This window comes from Myotis lucifugus, unplaced genomic scaffold, assembly GCF_000147115.1.
Source record: "Myotis lucifugus unplaced genomic scaffold, Myoluc2.0 scaffold_1, whole genome shotgun sequence".
NCBI classification, from domain to species: domain Eukaryota; kingdom Metazoa; phylum Chordata; class Mammalia; order Chiroptera; family Vespertilionidae; genus Myotis; species Myotis lucifugus.
Genome location: NW_005871049.1, coordinates 3257828 through 3277909, shown reverse-complemented (window position 1 = coordinate 3277909; position 20082 = coordinate 3257828). Strand labels below are relative to the sequence as shown.

The following is a 20082-nucleotide window of genomic DNA, read 5'->3' as shown; positions in this document are numbered from 1 at the left end:
GATTTTCAGCTTGAGAATCAGGCCCGAAAGATGATGCTAAAAGAAAATTGTGGAGGAAGAAGTTGCCTAGAGAAATTAGACATTTATCATAAGCATATTCAACGAGAAAGGTCAAGAAAGTCTCAAGAACTGCACAAGCCTAGGTGGTAGATTGTTGAGCAAAAATTAACTATCCTGGGGTAAAAGTTGTGTAACTTTTATCTTTTTTAAAAAAATATATTTTTTTATTGATTTCAGAAGAGAGGGGGAGAGATAGAAACACCAATGATGAGAATCATTGATTGGTTGCCTCCTGCACGTCCCATACTGGGGATTGAGCCCACAACCCAGGCATATGCACTTGACCGGAATCGAACCTGGGACCCTTGCAGTCCGTAGGCCCACACTCTATCCACTGAGCCAAATCAGCCAGGGCTAACTTTTATCTTTTATATAACTTCTGATAAGTATGGGGCTTCAGGTATTACAGGTATCAACAAGAGATCCGACTCCTACAGCTGTAGTTGATAGAGGATTTAATATCAAATATCCATTCATCTACTCATTTATTCACTTATTCACTCAGATATATACAGAGTGAGGGATGAAGAATGCACAAGACTGACATGGTCTCTACATCGTGGAGCTTACAGTCTGGAAGGAGAGGCAGACATTAAACAAATATAGTCGTAATTACTTAATTTTAAAACTAGAAAAAAATACAGGACACTACAAGAGCATACAACAGGCTTGAAGAATACAGCTTTCTAGACAATCTGACATTTGCAGGGACATGAACACTGAGTGGGAGTAAGGCCAACTGAAGAGAATGAATGAGGTTGAACCATTTGGAGCCCCTAATACTTACCTTTAGTTCATCTTGAGGAAGAAAGAGATGCATATGAAAATAATAGCAATCATACTTGGGGACCTGACCACGTTTTATTCCAGATTCTCATCTAGTAAAAGGGACCTGTTTTAGCTTCCCTGAACCGTCACTTGATGGGTTACTGTTCTACATCCTGACTGCCTTTCCCTACTATCTCTAGATAAATTTAAAGTTGTGGACATTAGAGATATTGACACCAGTGAAAAGAGGAAGGTTGTAAATTAAACATGATTAAGAGCTACTGAGAACAAATTTTGCATGTAGGCCACACATCAGCCTAAATTCTAGTTAAGTACTCATGAGGAGCTGGAAATTTTTTAAATTAGATAATTAAAGGTTCAAATTTAATATTATACTCTTGTTAAGCTCTGATGGGAATGGATTCCACCTCTGTGGTCTTCTTCCCCAAACCCCATAATTCCAGACTAACCATATTAAAAACAGCCAAAGTCAAATTAAGGGACATTCTACAAAAGACCTGACCAGCAAACCTCAAAATTGTCAAGGCCATTAAAAAATTAATAAGAGTAAGAAACACTGTCACAGCCCAGAGAATTCTAAGGAGACAGATAACTAAATGTAATGTGATGGCCTAGATGGGATCCTTAATTAGACAAAGGTTATTAGGGGAAAACTAATAAAATCCAAATAGTATGGAGTTTAGTAAGGTGACAGTGTTCAAGAAAGGTTTGATTCAGAAGGCCTGGGTTGCTCAAACCCTGCCCATTCCAAAGAAAGGCCAGTCTTTAGGAGTGGCCCTTGTCAGGCATCTTGGAGATAATCTCTGGGCCTTTTAAATATTACACCTGATTAAGAGTATTTTTGTATGCCTGAGGCCTTGGGCTATGCTGTACCAGTTTGACCAGGTAAGTTTACCTGGGGCAATGGGCTAGGTACAGAAGGTCACCAGGGTGAGAAGCCCTCGGTGCCAATAAAGACAATTGTTGAGTGGGACCTCATCACCAAGGTGACCTTCTTCCCCTAGTATATGGCTGATCATTCAGTTTGGACCCCCTAACCTTGCCTCCCTAGAGATAACAACTAGGCCTCAGCTGTATTTCAGCTCCAGGCCAAGAAAAGTAGCAAAACTAGACAAGCTACACCAAGGCTGACCAGTGTGCTCTCCCTCCCTCCAGGCACATTACCATTACCTTCCTCACTCCCAAGCTCCAAGAGCCCTTTCTTTACTTCTATAACTTGCTTCCTAAGCCCATTTCTTCTACAAATTACTTCTTCTACCTTTGTGATTTTATAAATAAACTAGAGGTCCGATGCACGAAATTTGTGCAAGGGGCTTAGCCCTCGCAGCCCAGCTTCATCTGGAAGGTCGTCAGATGGTCGCTCTGCTGTTTGATCTAATTAGCATATTACCTCTTTATTATGTAGGAAGTTCTCTTACAGTTTGAATCTTGGCTCTGAATCCTTTCCTAGCCAGAACTTAAGAACCGAGGTTGCTGAACCCAGGTCCGGTCTGACTTGGTGCCACCGCCACCAACAGAATGGTTTGACAATACTAATGTAAGATGAAAGTGAAGGAGGCATGAGCCAGGTTAAGAATACCAACTTTAAAAAACTTAGACTTCATCTTAGAGATGATCAACAGGTAGTTATACTGATGGTTTTTAAGCCAGGTCAGTAATTTCTTTTGGATATATCACTCTAAGAAGTACTGGGACACAAGGACTAACAGGTGAGGTCAGATGAGTGTGCAATTAATTTCTCCATTCCTGTAGAAGGGGATATGAAGAAGTGTAGTGCCACAAAGAACCACATTAACCCTACCAATAATCTCCTTTACTCCAAAGGAAAACATGTTTTTAGCAAACACTCATCAAGTTTTATTGAGTTCTGATCAACTACACAAGTGCAGCATTATTAAAAATGTCCTTATAAATTCAAAAGACACCCATAAAAAATCACAAATTAAGAGTTTGCCATTTATATTTAAAAGAAAGTGTTTGATTTCACCTAAGTTAACCAGGATCAGAGCTGAGAACAGAAAATGGTGATTCTTCCAACAACTTTTGTATCTCTTCATTTCTGCTCCTATAAAAGAAGTCTGAGAAAAGTAAGGTATAAAAAGAAAAGTGGAACAAAAGAGTTAAACTTCTAAAATATGTAATAAGGCTAAAACTACAATCTTGATTTTGGCACAGAGTATTTCCTGGTTAAAAGTAATCTACTTTCCCAAATGTGCTTTCCTGTTCAATTGTTATTACTTAAAACTATAAAAATGTACAAGAGAAGTTGGCAGGGAAGACTGGGATCTTGGGAGTGATAGAAGACACTCTTCTGTCTAGACAACAAGAACCCAAATCAAAAGAAACCGATTTCAAAAGCCCTGCCAAGAACCAATGTGGAATTAATAGAATTTCCACAGGTTGTAATATCTATTCCAAAAAAAGCAATCTGTTGTTTAGGAAAGCATCACAGAAACCCCCAATCCTTTGAATCTGTAAAAAATAAAGAAAATATAGAATACAGTGCTGTTTTTAAAATACAGAAACTCAAATAAATTCTAATTATCCCGAGGGTACATGAAGAGTAATTATGGTCAATTAAACTATTTAACTCAAATCTCTGCACCAGAAAAGTAATGCTAATGAGCTCATCCTATGAAATTCAACTGGCTTGTCACATTCTGATGATCTCCTCTCATCTGAAAAGGTGCCAAATGAAAATACACCAGTAAATTTTGAATATGTAATTAGTGAATCAGAAAGCCTTTTGATTATTCATATAATTAAAAAGTTTGCTACTTTCTAAAATGGGAGTAAATAAGGAGTGTTAGTTTACTAATGACGTGGTATACACTTAATGTGACTGCTGACTACTTGGAGGTTTAACCTGGACCCAAGTTTACAAAGGGGTTTGGGGCCATATATCAGTCCTGAGGTTCCGGTTGCAGTTCACTTTACAAAAGTAGGTTCACATGAAATTAAAGCTCCATCTTTTTCTTGACTTTTAGCTTATTCTGAACCAGTATCCAAATTCTGAAAACTGTAATCCAAAGACAGTATCACAAGTATAAAGATGGATTATTTCCAAATAATAAGAGATAAATCAAAACTACATAAAATGAAATAGGGAAAGCCTGGGGATTGGGGAGGGGAGGTTAAGATTCATAAATGAATTAAGCTTGATGACAATTAATTGGTATATATTTGGTTAGATTGCTATTTATCCGTAATAATTGCTAGGGTGTAAATACAATAATAATGTAAAAATACCACCAAACCGGTTTGGCTCAGTGGATAGAGCGTCAGCCTGCGGACTGAAGGGTCCCGGGTTCGATTCCGGTCAAGGGCATGTACCTGGGTTGCGGGCACATCCCCAGTGGGAGATGTGCAGGGGGCAGCTGATCGATGTTTCTCTCTCATCGATGTTTCTGACTCTCCATCTCTCTCCCTTCCTCTCTGTAAAAAATTAATAAAAATATATTTAAAAAAATAAAAAATAAATAAAAAAATAAAATAAAAATAAAAATACCACATACTGAAAGCATAGTTTTTCTTTACCTTAATGAAAATTTCTAATAGATTAAGGAAATAACATGTTTCTGCAGAAAGTATAAAGGACTACTCTATAACCTTCCAGAGTAGACAGCTTAGCACTATTACAGGCATCTTAATTCCAAAATGTTATATTCATTGAATAAACAGTAAGGATTAAAATTCACTACAGAAATCAACTGCTTTATAAAATATGAAAAATATAAAGAATGTGGGTGATAACCGAGTATATTGTATTTTGGTGTAAAAGATGACATACTTTTTCAGATATATCTGAAATGGACCATCTAATACATTTTTTCATGAAAAATTATATTCACTCATTCATTCAACAAATATTGATTGGACATCTCTTATGTGCTAGTCATATGCTAAGTACTAAGGATAAAAATATAAAGAACCTCTGCTCTCATAAAACTTAAAATCCATTTAAAAAATCATCAAGCTATACCCTTTTGCTAAAAATTAAACATTTTTATAGGAAGGAGAAGATATTATAGGTATTTTTCATTTTCTTTTTAAAATCTCTATGCATCTTAAAATTATCCAGTATTATTCCTAATAAATAATTTTGTTTTCTTTGTATTTTGTGTTTTGTTTTGCTTTAGAGAGAGTGGAAGAGAGAGGGAAAGACAGAGAGAAACATTGATGTGAGAGAAACACATCAATTGGTTGCCTCCTGCACGTGCCCTGACCAGGGACCGGGAGGAGCCTGCAACCGAGGTACGAGGTAAGTGCCCTTGACTGGAATCGAATCCGGGACCTTTCAGCTCGCAGGTCGACACTCTATCCAGAGCCAAACCTGCTAGGGCATTCCTCATAATAATAAAGAGGATATTTTCAGTCAAGAAAATAAACTGTAGTAGATAGTAAAAAGGAAAAGGACTAAAGTGACAGTAAAATAAGATTTTAAGCTCTTTGTAATTTAAAAATTTTATCACATGATTATAAATCAGAACAATCTTTTTGAAAAAAACAACTTAGCTTTAAAAAGCAGATATTTTAGTCTGGTAATTCAACTTCTAGGAATCATAAATGCAAAGATTTGGACACAAATCATGTTTATAACCATTTTAGAGAAAAACAAAAAAACCTAAATATTTAAGAATGGAAGGGTAAAACAAATTACGGTTTATCCAACTAAGTCTATTATTTGGTCATTAAAAAGATATTAGCCAATAAATTTTAAAATAAAATGTTTACCATATAATTTTAAGTGAAAAAAGCAGAATATAAAATGATATCCTATACTAAAATATCTATATACACAGAAAAAAAATCTATAGGAACTATTACAAAATATTAACAGTTGTTATCTCTGAGTGAAAAATTGAGCTTTCACATTACATATTAGAATATTCAAAGATTCTAGGAATTCTTGTGGTAAAGAAATACATTTGACTTTAATCACCAATTAATTGTAAAATGCATTTGACTTTTAATACACCAAGTGGTATAATCACCATTTCAGAATGTCCAAAAAAAAAGGGAAACATTAATTTAAGTAAGTGGCTAACACTTACGGTCTCCTAAAATTAATAATGTATTATATTATAACTGGCAACATTCCCATCTTAAGACATTTCTTTCAAACTTAAATATAAATAGGCAAGTGTGATTTCAAGGTTTTAATTTCACACACTAAAATCTTTTCTCAAAAGATGTTGAATGCTCAATTTACTATTAAATGTTCACAATTAAATAGCTACTTGAAGCAGGTTTTCTATAGCAAAATAAGCATTAAACGTTCTGCAGAAATAATTTGGAGATATTTTTGTAGATGTAGTAGCCAGAAATCAGAAGGGTGAAGTTTAGGAATCCAATTATAGAAATGTTGACTTCTCAGGAAATTTTTTACAATCTGAAGTGAGCATAAAAAGCAATATAAGAAAGTCCTTTGACCAGGGCTAACCACGCCGGAGCTCATGAGTAACATCACAGGACACCATGGCCCCATGCCAAACCATAAAGTGCCAAATGGAAAATGGCACCAGTCCATGGATTGTAAATACTGTATCAAAAGAAAATAAAGGAAAAAATCTTTCATTAGCGCAATTAAAAGTGCAGTTATAGTACCAGTTCCTGTGATGAATAAATCAGTTCAGCAGGTCCAAGAGCTGACAGCCACTGTTTAAACACATTCTCCACTGGCAGCAGCTTGAAGTTTAAAACCTCACTGTATGTTTCCCTAGTTCCTAAATTTTTTTAAAAACTAAAGTGTTTTTGGATGGTGTAGTTGATTTATAACCCTATCATCTGAAATTTTCACATATGGCATTTTATAGTTAGGCATCTACCTGACCCATTATACTATACAACAGTAGCCAATAAAATTAAGATAAATACTACAAATAAAAGTATTCATACCAATGTGCTCAAACTTTAGACCATAAATTCCAAAGAAATGAAAAGTTTCTACTAACCCAAAATTAACCATTCACTATTTCATAACCCTATTTGTCAAATTATTCTTACTAAATTAGCATGTTCTCCTACAGAGCTTTTGGAAAAACCCCAAAGGTAGGCTGTAAATTCAGTTAAGTAAATTTAAAAATGTTTCAAAAAGAATTCAAAACCACCTTAAGTAGCCTAAACTAGCAGGTAGGCCCTGGGGATGTTCCTATCTCTTGGGTGCTGTTTACAAAATAATTGTGTTCTTTAAGTTAACAAGTGTATCACTTAGCTTTTAGTGGCTAAAACAACAGACATATTATTTCTGACAATTCTGAGGGTTTACTGGGGTTCTGGTCTGAGCAAAGTTCGATTGGGGTGGGATAGTCTAATGTGGCAACATGACAATTGGGTGGATGGCTGGACTAAGAGGATCTCAGGTAGTAGGGCTTATCTCTGCTCCACATGATCTCTCACCCCCCAGGAAAGGAGTACAGATTTCTTCACATGGCTAATGCAGGGTCTCAAAGAGCAGCAAGAGCTGGCAAGACCCAAGCGCTTTCAAGCTTGCTTGCATCATGACTGTTAATATCCTATTGGCCAAAGCAAGTTACATGGCCTAGCACAGATTCAAAAGGGAAAAACCTTAACTCTATCTCTTTTATGACAGGAACTACAAAGTTACAGTACAAAGGACAAGCACACAGTGATGGGAAGAATTTGTGGTCATTTTTAGCAATCTATCACACTGCAAAATGCACAAGTCCCTGCTCCACATAGTCCATGGTCAAAAAAGTTTCCATAACAGCTCTTTTGACACTTTAGTCTCTATATCAAAAAACTGAGAAATCCTGCAGCAAAGAAATACAGTTGATTTTATTTACACCAGCATTTCCCAAACTTATCCTATATAATAAAACCCTAATATGCAAATCGACTGAACGGCGGAATGACCGGTCGCTATGATGTGCACTGACCACCAGGGGGCAGACGCTGAACGCAGGAGCTGCCCCCGGTCTGGGCCAGCAAGTGGGCAGTGGCAGGCTGCCAGCCAAGGTGGGTGCCAACGGGGCCCCCCAATCACCCCGCCCACCAGTTGCCCCCCAGAGAGAGGCAACTGGCGACTGGTGACAGCGGGGGATGGGGAGCCTCCCAACCGCCCCACAGATCGACCCTGATCACCCGCCAGGCCTAGGGACCCTACTCTATATATTGGGAACAGTCTCTTAAATTTAAAATTTAAACCTGGCAAAGCTACTCTGACACTGAGTAAACAGGATGATGCAGTGATGACATGCATGGATTCTGGCTTGCACATTTTGTAGTCAGCCCTGATTCTGACACTTAAAACTGGGTGATAAAGCCAATTGCTTAACTTCTCTCTGCTTCACTTTTTCTACCCATAAGATGGGGGAAATGGTGCTACTGTCTCAGAAGGATCATGTTATATACTACTTTTTATAATCAGGGCAAAAAAAATGTAGCTGCTCATACAACAGCAAGATGCCTTTTACCTATATGAAAAGTATGGTCACTGGTGCATACAGTGTCCCAGATTGCGAGAGGGATGTCCGACTGCCAGCTTAGGCCCAATCCCCATGGGAATCAGACATCCCCACAAGGGGGCAGACGCTTGACGCAGGAGCTGGCCCCTGGTGGTCAGTGTGCTCCCACAGGGGGAGCGCTTCTCAGCCAGAAGCCGGTTTCATGGCTGGCGAGGGCAGTGGCGGTGGCAGGAACCTCTTCTGCCTACGCAGCAGCGCTAAGGACCCCCCACTCCCCCCTCCCCCCCCCCCCCGGGATGTCCAACTGACAGCTTAGGCCTGGCAGGAGCAGGCCTAAGTCATCAGTCAGATATCCCCCGACGGCTCCCCGGACTGCGAGAGGGCGCAGACCGGGCTGAGAGACACCCCCCTGAGTTCACGAATCTTGTGCACCAGGCCTCTATTTGACCATAAAACACATTTTTCAAGGAATGGTCACTTTTAAAAGTGAAAAAAAATCCATTAAATTCTTCTCACTATACGGTTCCACAGCCTACTCTGTTGACTTGCTATCTTTTGAGTCTTTTATTTTTTAGCTTACGATTAAAAAATGTTAATGACCAAGAAAACTGAATATTAACACGTCTATATACAATGAGGCAAAAGGTTCAAAATTACATCTGACTCTCTAACAAGGCTCTAAGTTTTCAAATCGCTATAATGTTAGAGCTTTTAAAGAGTGTCTCAGCAGCAACAGGACTACCGCAAAAGAGAAATTTAAATGGTGTGATATTATAGAGGCAAAAGGAAAGAGCAGTCCAAAATTCCCCACTTCTGTCAGAACGCTCCTAAAACTGATAGAGAACAATCTGTTAACTTTCCTTGAGCAGCAGAGAGATACAGTTCAGGCAAGCTTAATGGCCCATCCTGTACCTCAATACTACCAATGCTTTGTTCACTTTCCAGAAATATTAATATAAAAGGCCCACTTGGGACATGGAGGATATAACAGATGATCCATGCAGAAAAGGTAACTTCTTGCCCTTGTGGTGATTGGATTGAGAACTTTGCAAAGACTATCTATGATAAACTAAATGTAAAAAGACCCCACAATCCATCAGGCATCATTAGTAGAAGGCATCATAACTAGAAGATATTTTTGTTCTGAAATTAGCCTGGTTGACATTTTCTGATAAAACTAAACATGCAATTAGTATACTACCCAGCAACTGCACTCTTGGGCATTTATTCCAGAAAAATGAAAAGTTACATTCACACAGAACCTGTGCAAGAATGTTAATAGAAACCCTGACCGGTTTGGCTCAGTGGATAGAGCGTCGTCCTGCAGACTCAAGGGTCCCAGGTTCGATTCCGGTCAAGGGCATGTACCTTGGTTGCGGGCACATCCCCAGTAGGGGGCGTGCAGGAGGCAGCTGATCAATGTTTCTCTCTCATCGATGTTTCTAACTCTCTATCCCTCTCACTTCCTCTCTGTAAAAAATCAATAAAATATTAAAAAAAGATACTTTCTAATCTAATTAAAAAAAAAAAGAATGTTCATAGCAGCTTTATTTATAATAGCCCCAAAATGGAAACAGACCAGATATCCTTTAACAAGCAAGCGAGTGGTTAAACTATGGTACATATACCACAGACTACTACTCAGCAATAGAAAGGAACAAACTATTGATACACATAACAATTTGAATGCATCTCCAGGGAATTATATTAAGTGAAACAACCTAATCTCGAACTGCTCTATATAATTCCATTAATATAACATTTCTGAAATGACAACATTTTAGAGATGGGTGTAGAAACAAGGTGGGTGTGATTATACTAGTAAAAGGGCAAAGCAGGGGACCATTGTGGTGGTGGAACTTTTTAGCATCTTGATTCTGGCAAGATGCACAACCTTTACATGTAATAAAACTGCATAGGTGTAAATATACACATGTGCGCACACACATAAACGAATACAAGTAATTCTGGGAAAATCTGAATAAGATCAGTGATTATGACAATATAAATATCCTGCTTGTGATAATGTACTCTAGTTTTGCAGATGTTACCATCAGGGAAAACTTGATAAACGATACACAGGATGTCCCTATAGTATTTTTTAGAACAGTACTGAATCTACAATTACCCCCACAAAAATTTCAATTAAAATACATTTTTTTAAGTTTAGCCTAGGAAGGTAGTTTCCCTGGCAACTCAGTTTCTTTCAGAGTTGAATTCAAACAGTGTGGCTTGCATGCGGGATACAAATGACTTACACTTGGGACATCAACTGCAACCTCCCTCATGGCACTGGGCCTGACGTCATTCATTCCCTGCAAGAAATCATTCAGAGTAATCTTCACCAACGCAGCCACCTTGCTGTCAGGGAGGTTAGGCTGTTTCTTCAGGACTCTCCGAAAGGCATTGAGACCTACAAAGAGAAAAGTAACACAAGATTTATCTTTTACCCCATAAATACAGTCTGAACCATTACAATTAAAAATAATAACAACCTAAAACCTCATGCAATTATAGCATTTCAAATGTGTTGTGCTTGTGTGTATAGATGGGGGTGGGAGGGTGGAGAAGAATATGGAAGAATGTGGGGGATAAAGGCAAAACTCCAAGTGCTTAGTTTGGCAGGGAAAATACAACAAACTGATATGAAACAGGAAAAGACAGATACTTTATAATTGTGAAATAAATAGAACAATATACATAAAAAAAGACCATAACCGTTCATCAAAATAATCTGTTTGGAGAATTTCCTTTAATAGGATAAAATATTAAAATAATAACATATCTTTTGCTTCTGAACTTCTTGTCAATATATTCAAACCAGAGCTACAAGTTTGGTAAGGTATTGGCAGAACATCTTAAAGGAAATATTCAGTTGGCAGGTTGGAAATGTAGTTTTGGAATTCAAGAGGAAGCCAGGCTTCAGTGTTATGTTCTATTATAGGATGGAAGAGACCTGTAAGGTGACGCTAGGGGCTGTCACCCAGGCCTCTCTCTATGTCATTCTGTAAAAACTGAGGTTCAGGGAACCGCTGCTCTGGCTACTTCTGCTGCTGTCAGTAATATTCTGTCCTTTGACTATGACCAGCAATACTGTGTCTTCTGCAAGCACTTGTGAAACTTGTTAGCTTGCAAGTAGGGTAAAAATCTCAGACCTTTCTGCCCTAGCCAGTTTGGCTCGGTGGATAGAGCATCGGCCTGCGAACTGAAGGGTCCTGAGTTCGATTCCAGGCAAGGGCACATGCCCGGGTTGTGGGCTCGATTCCCAGTGGGGGACTGTCAGGAGGCAGCCGATCCATGATCTCTCTCATCATGGATGTTTCTATCTCTCTCTCCTGCTTCCTTCATCTCTGAAATCAATAAAAATATATTTTAAAAAAAAATCTCAGACACTTTATAGCTCTTGACACAAAAATAAAAGTTATGTTAAATTAGATTGTTTTGCTGTCCAACATTCTTTTTAGCTAAATGGTGCAATAGCATAGAAAACTAAATAAAACTTCAGCAATAAGGTGCTGTGTTGTATTCAATATCACCTTGGTGGCCTAAAAGAATATAAGCAGTTTCTAAAAAAATCTCCCCAAAATGAAAGTACTCAAAACACCACAAGAATCTTACTGTTCTTCATTTCCCAAGTAATTATATGGCAATACTTGTCAATATTTCTAATGTAGACCAGACACCTTACTTATACCAGTACTGAAATACTAAAAACTGAAACAAGAGAAGTGATCTAATAATTTTCCAGCCATACTTATGTCATGTAAGCACAAAGTTTGATAATAAAGGAGACCAATTATTTTCACTTGAAGAAGGGGTTTTAAAGGAGCAGAAAATATATGCTTTTTAAAAGGATACATTATAAGTACATGTTTATAAAACAACAAAACCTCTGCACTTTCAAATACAAACTACAGAATTTAAGAGCTCAGCAAAATCTCGAGGTCTATTAGGATAATAAGAAAACAGCAGTAGTTCCCAGAGGAGATAGAAAAGGCAAAAGATGAAAAAGACTTGAGTTTTCAACAATTAAGAAACAGTAAAGTACAAAGATTGATTCTATGACAAACACAGCACAACTTAACATATCCAAATAGGTAAGCATATTCACATAAAATATATGAAATATAACATGAAAATTTGTGGGATGCTACTAAAGCTGTACTTACAAGGACACTGACAGATACAATACACATATTAGGAAAGAAAAATGGATGAAAGTCTAAGAGGTGCTCATCTCAGCTCCTATCAGGAACATCTAACAGTTTAGTGGGGATTAGTGACAGTTTAGGAAAACCCTTGCAGAAATCATTTAGTATATTCCTTTATTTCACAAATGATGAGAGACTACAAGGTCTATCCAAGTTCAAGAAGTCAGACTTGAAAAATGAGTTGATATTAACTGATAACATGGGACTTAAGGACAAAGAGGCAGCAGAGTATTCCAGGCAGAGAGAACAGCATGAACAAAGGCCTAGAGATAAGAATTAGCTTAACATTTGAGACTAGGAGGCCCTGTAGAACAAGACAAAATCCCTGTCCTTAAAGAGGTCACTCTTAGATATATGAAAGGACATATTTTAAGAACATGTTTTAAATAAACCTAAATCCAACTTTATTAATTTGTTTGTAGACATATGAGAAGATAAAGTATAGTAGACTGCCAGAAAGGAACAAAGAACAATGTGGAGGTTACAGATATGCAAAAGCTGTCAGCCATAGGCCTTCAGATGTTAAATGAATATCAGAGCTTGCAATTTTAAAGATCCCTGGAGCCATCCTATTAATGCAACCTATCCTCCATGGTCCTATACCTGCCACTAGCTCAGAAAAACTGCCTCATTGGCCATCAGTTATCTCATTGATTAAATGGAAAGATTAAAATCTATATTGTCAATTGTTTTTCAGCTTTAAAATCCTGTGATGCTAAGGTAAAATTATTGGACATCAACCATTCCTCACAAGGACATATTAGAATTTATGCCAAGAAATTAAATATTTAAAAATACACATATTTTTATAAAGGAGAAGTAAACAATTAACCAGAGAAGCAAATGGACACATGTACATGATCAAAGAATATAGCTTAGAGCAGTGGTTCTCAAACTTCCTAATGTCGCGACCCTTTAATACAGTTCCTCATGTTGTGGTGACCCCCAATTTCACTGTTACAAATTGAACATAATTAAAGCATAGTGATTAATCACAAAAACAATACGCAATTATATATGTGTTTTCCGACGGTGTTAGGCGACCCCTGTGAAAGGGTCGTTCGACCCTCAAAGGGGTCACGACCCACAGGTTGAGAACCGCTGGCTTAAAGCATGCAATCTATGACATTTCCTTCCCTTGCTAAGTTTAAAGTTAGTTTTTAAAATGTAAACAAAAACAGAAGCAAACTTCACTGTTCTTAAAAATTTTTTTAAACAAAAAACAGGTGTAACTAATTAAACAATAAATGTGTCATTTGTCTTCATTATTTTATTTTCCAATGCTCTCAAAGCTGAGAATAGAAAACAAGATGCAAAATTACAGTTATAAAGTAGCAGCGAAAATAATTTTATGGTTGGGGGTCACCACAACATGAGGAACTGTATTAAAGGGTCGCGGCATTAGGAAGTTTGAGAACCACTGCTCTAGCCACTTCTCAGTCTCCATATTAGATATTCTCTAACAGCCCAGCATTTGATGGTGGTGCCCCACCTTCTCTCATTAGCACTGTAAACTTTCCCCTACCATTCAGCAATACCCAACACACTGTACTATAATTACCTGTCACACCCAGCATTTCCCTGTGCATCAAGGCCTCTCTAAGAGGAGAGATCCAGACTGTCTTATTATTCACTGAGGTAGCCCCAGCACCCAGTGCAGGGCCTGGCTCAACAAATGAATGGATGACTGAACTCTATTCTTCCTAAGTGATTTCATTCACCATCTCATTGCTGCCAACTCCCAAATCCTTATCTCTAACCAAGACTCTGCTGTCTCCAAAACCTGCAATTCAAAGGCCTGCAGCTTAGACAATAGAAAGAATAGAGGAGTGGGAGGTGGGATAGAGAATAATGCATAGTCTAGAAAAGAACAATGAGTAGTTAAAATAATTTTTTTTTTTAATTTTTAAGAGCTCAAATTCTGAATAAATTTTGAAAATAGAGCTGATAGGATTTGACAAAGGAAAAGAGGAATCAAGAATAACTCTTAGAAATAACTTTTATTTAGATACACTGATTTTAGTTTTTTATTGTTTTAATTAGGTAGAAAACCTTTCAAGTTTTATACTTTTCTAGTCTTGGCAAGACAACTCAAAAAATTTTCCACTAGCAAAGTAAATGGTACATAGCACTTAGAGCTTAAACAGAATCAAACGTACCTATTTTATCTAAACAAACCACTCAGCACCAAGTCATTTCAAATGAACAGCAAAAGTAATACTAAGATACCCAATTCACTGACAAAAAAAAAAAAATCCATCTCTTACATAATATCCATAATATTTATGCAGTAGGAAAAATCCTAACACCACAAATATAACTATATTTCAGAATTATAAAACTGAGGAGAAAATGCATTGTTTTATAAGATACTAGAGGCCTGGTGCACAGATTCGTGCACCAGTGGGGTCCCTCGGCCTGGCCTGTGGGATCAGGCCAAAACTGGCTATCCGACATCCCCTGAGGGATCCCGGATTGCAAGAGGGTGTGGGCCAGGCCAAGGGACCCCATCAGTGCACAAATCTGTGTACCAGGCCTCTAGTTTATAATCCTAAGCGCAGGTCCCTCAGCTTGGCCTGTGGAAATCGGGCTGAAACCGACTTTTCGACATCCCCGGAGGAGTCCCGGGTTGCGAGAGGGCACAGGCCAGGCAGAAGGACCCCACTGGTGCACAAATCCATGCACCAGGCCTCTAGTCTATAATAAAAGCGTTATATGCTAATTAAACTGGACATCCAGATGTCCTTGCAGACAACCTTCCGGATGAAGCCGGAGCTGCAAGGGAAACTCGGTTCCTGGATGCCTGCCGGTGGCCAGAGGGAAGCCTAGGTCCTGGGTGCCAGAGGAAAGGCGGTGCCGGCAGCAGGGGGAAGGCCTACTCTTGCATGAATTTCGTGCATTGGGGCTCTAGTATGCATATAAGATCTTTGGCTAACCTTTTCCCACCCTCCACCCTCCCCCCTCCCCCTTCCCTCTGAGATTCATCAATCTGTTCCATGTTTCCATGCCTGTGGTTTCCGCTCCTGCATTGAGTGTCTGCCCCCTGGTGGTCATTGCACATCATAGCTACCGGATGGTCGGCCGGCCAGCCAGTCACTTAGGTTTTTATATATATAGATCATAGTACATAATTACTGGTTACTTATCCAGCTACAACAATGAATGAAGACATACTCCCTTATAAAACATATAAATTTACCTTTGTTGCTCTATTGTAGGCCTACAGTGGACTCATGTGCAATGAGAAAAGCAGGGAAGGGGAGAGACTGTGACTCTGATTGATTCAGCAAGAAAATCTGTCAGGGAGGCACCCCCCCAAAAAGCCACATCTATCTCTAGCCTGCATATTCTTATTGATGAGCAAGATCTTCACTGATCCAGATTCAGTAAAAATCACTACTCTAGCAAGGCAAAGAAATCTGCCAGATTTCCCCAATGTCTCTTGTACCAAAATAACCACGAATACTTCATAAAATACCAGGAATACTGCCAAAATTCAAATAAGCTTCTACCAGAGAAATGTATAAATACGAAACTCTTCTTTTTTTAAGAGAAAAGGTCCTACTTACCAAGGGCCTGAATGACATCTGCTGCCAGACTTTTTTTGAAACCACAAAGAACTCTTAAAAATATATGTTATCCCTATTTAGCAGGTGAGGAAACATAGTTCGAGGTTAAATGACGCCCTAGCCGGTTTGGCTTGGTGGATAGTGTTGGCCTGTGGACTAAAGGGTCAAGGGCACTCTCCCCCTCCCTTCTGCCCTCTCTAAAGATCAATGAAAAAATATCCTCGAGTGAGGATTAACAACAACAAAAAGAGGTTAAATGGCTTGCCCAAAGACTCTCAGCTAGCTGATAAAGGCTAGCATGTGAACCTACACCAGTGATGGCGAACCTATGACACGCGTGTCAGAGGTGACACTCGAAGTCATTTTTTTGGTTGATTTTTCTTTGTTAAATGGCATTTAAATATATAAAATAAATATAAAAAATATAAATCTTTGTTTTACTATGGTTGCAAATATCAAAAAATTTCTATATGTGACACGGCAGCAGAGTTAAGTTAGGGTTTTTCAAAATGCTGACACGCCGAGCTCAAAAGGTTCGCCATCACTGACCTACACCATAAGCTTTCCACTAAACCCCACTATGTCCCTGGACTTTATTTAAAATACTGAATTTTCACAGAATCAATATTTTAATTCTTAGAAAACACCACTGGAAGAATTCCAAACATGGTGGGAAAGGTTAGAAAGAGAACCTTGGTGGAAAATGTTAGAAAGAGAAACTTTCGTAAGAGTTAAGTACTTTGTACATAGTAGATCCACCATAAATTCCCCTTAAATAAGTGAGTAATGGGTGGGAGGGAGGACTAACAGCTATAAATATCTCAGAACTCTGGTATAAGACAGGTAAAAGTTTCCATTCAAGAAATGTCTGCAGTCATTAGGTTTAGTATTGTTACTAGACCTGTTTAAGTGTAATAATGATAAAATCATTGTTTAAATATGAGTTTTCATTCTTCCTGTTTGGTGATGCTGTCTTATAAAGGCCAAGTATTTGGTATGAACATGATGAAATGATGTGTAATCAACAAGGATGCTAAAGATGAAATTCTTAGAGTAGTGAAGCAAATACTTCCTTTCTCTGCAAACAAAATGTCTGAATACACCTCTTGAAAAAAACAGCTCTATTTATACTCACTCTCCTGAAATGGCACAGGCAGCCTTAGAAGGACAAGTTTATAATAAATCCCTGTATTTGGACAACACTGTTGCTAAGCATCTTCAAACATTCAGCAGAGTTTATAAATTCATGTCTCTGCTACATAATTAACATTTCATGCTTTCCAAAAAAGTGTAGTATGCTTATCTAGGTTGATAATTTAAAACATTATAAATTTTGAGAAAATTAATAAAAGGCTATGTAACTAATTCATTAGAAAGGCAGCCTAATCCCAGGAGGAACACAAACACAGACATTCAATGTCAGGATATGTCAGAGTTGAGCTTGTAAACAGCTTGTGAGATAAAACATTTCAAAATGCAGCTGCTTTCTACTTAAAAAGGTGAGCTACAAAACATTAGGCTTTTGGACAAGTCACGACATATAAAACCATGCTCTAGTGCAAAAGTTAATAATAAAGGAAACATAACATTTGAAAATAAGTTTCACACCCACTGTCAACATTACCTTTATATATGCTCAGATAAGAGATCCAAATGTTGAAAGTAACTCTACTGTAGCATTTCCAACTTTCATATCATTATTGAGACAAAGGTAAAAGTTAGGGAAACTATTTAGTAACACCGAAAAGAAGAGAACGTTGAGAGTAAGCACATTGCAAGAGGCAGTGTCACTCTTCCAGGCTATGGAGGAGAGTGTGAAAAAGCTTGCACATACAAACATATACCAACCACAGGAAGTCTGACCTTTTGTACTGGCATCCTGCAAACAACCTTTACATTACAAAAATAATCAGGAACATAGCTCACGTGGATTTTGTGAAACTTGGAATCACTTCACTGTATGTGATTGCCAGGCATCTGTGCACCACATTTTTTTGTTAAAAAAGGCAGAGGTTCCCTGATTAGAAGGCAGCCCAGAAAAAGGAAAACCATTCGACAACCAAAACCCAAAAGCTCAAAGAGCACAGAGGTCCACAAACCATAAGCAAGCAAATGTTCCAGGGAAAATATACATCTATATGTTTATTTGTATTATTAATTCTTAACTGTTTCCTTAATTGTGGATTTTCTATCTTTCAGAATTGTCTTATTCAAGTTTTATTCAAAACCATTATACACACTTGCAGGATAAACATGGATGCTCATTTTTCCTAGAACAGGAGTTAAATGATATAGTCTGGAATAGTACATTACTGCCATGTAAAAACTCCGGGAAGAAATTAAAAACTATCAAAGGTAGTCAGAGAATTACATTTCCTAAATTTCATCCAGCTATTTAAATCAGTTATGGAGAATCTTCAAAACTCATAGAGCTGTTTGGCCTAGATCAGTGTGGTTCTCAGAGTGGAATCCTCAGACCAGCAACATTAATACTACCTATAGCTTGACAGAACCATAGGCCTAAATGAGGAATTCAAACCCCTAATAGGCAAATGCAGAAATGGCTGCTTCACAATCACTTGGGAAACAATGTAAATACTGTTTCCAGTTCCCCACCTCCCTTAATCAAGCATGGGGCTTACGAGTGTATAGCTTCCCAGGTGAACATGATGCATAATGAGGTTTAAGAACCAATGTCCTATGTCCTTGGCTCTTGAAGTCTGGTCCCCAGAACACCACCAGCAGCAGCAGCAGCAGCTGGGAACTTGTTAGACCAGCCGTGGGCAAACTACGGCCCGCGGGCCGGATCCGGCCCGGCTGGTCTATCCGGCCCGCGGAGCCGAAAGAGTGGAGGGTTCTCTTGCTCTCCCCTCCGCTCCTTCACCAGCAGCAGTGTTAACATGGCAACGTCGGGAAACACGGCCGAAGCTCTTTCTTCTGAGTGGGCGGATTTATATCCACCCATTCAGTAGAAGGAACAACCTCTCAATCTTTCAGAGGCTCCTTGTAATGCCCACGGACTCGTCTCCCGACATCACCCTGGGAATGCGTAGACACATTATCGTGGTGATGTAGGGAGACACGCCCCTGGAGAGCACAGTATCAGAGCCTTTCTGAGGCAAGATTAAGAGCTCTATTCAAACACAATTTTTATCCAAGGGATTAGTGACAATTTTGAAATTACGGAGGAGTTTTTAGCCATGGAACCACTGAAAGGAAAAACACGGGGAGAGGACTTGTATGACCGGGTGTCTACTGTCATCGAGAAAATGAAGCTACCATGGAGTAAACTTGCTAATCTCCAAATTTAACTGGAAAAAATGTTGGACCGCTAAAAAGAATTCAGGATAAAGTGAAAGAGGAGAACCCTAACCAAGATGTTATTTTTCTTCACTGTATTATTCACCAGGAATCATTGTGCAAGTCTATATTACAACTTAATCATGTTGTTAATCCAGTCGTAAAGCCTGTTAATTTCATTCAAGCAAAGGGACTTCAGCACCGTCAGTTTATTAAGTTTCTGGAGGAAACTGATGCGGATCACCACGACTTACTTTAGCACTCTCGTGTCCGCTGGTTGAGTTTGGGCAAAGTTTTCCAACGAGTGTGGGAGCTCAAAGAAGAGATTGGTGCATTTTTGAAATTAAAGGGGAAGTCTGACGAATTTACTGAGCTGAGTGACAAGAATTGGCTGTGTGACTTTGCATTTGCTGTAGATATATTTTCACATTTGAATGAGCTAAATGTGAAGCTACAGGGAAAAGATCAGTATGTACATGACATGTACACTAATGTGAAAGCCTTTAAATCGAAGCTGATTTTCTTTTCCAGACAAATTTCAGACAAAGTCTTCACTCATTTTGCCACACTAGCCACACAGAAGGAGACCATCCGAAACGTGAAGAAATACAGCAAATCACTGGATGACCTGCATGCAGAATTCTGTCGTCGGTTTTCTGATGTTGAAAAAATTGACCAGTCACTTCAACTGGTGGCCTGTCCTTTGTCACAAAACCCTGAAACAGC

The 20082-nt window shown here is 38.5% G+C and overlaps 1 protein-coding gene across 1 annotated transcript in view; it reads right to left on the bottom strand.

The window, feature by feature from the left end:
* The window catches only part of SPATA5 (spermatogenesis associated 5), a 228305-nt gene that overhangs the window by 180908 nt on the left and 27315 nt on the right, over positions 1-20082 (bottom strand). The window contains exon 10 of the mRNA XM_014457229.2: positions 10535-10689. Within this exon, the coding sequence (XP_014312715.1) occupies positions 10535-10689 (155 nt within the window). The remainder of the gene's footprint in view (positions 1-10534; positions 10690-20082) is intronic.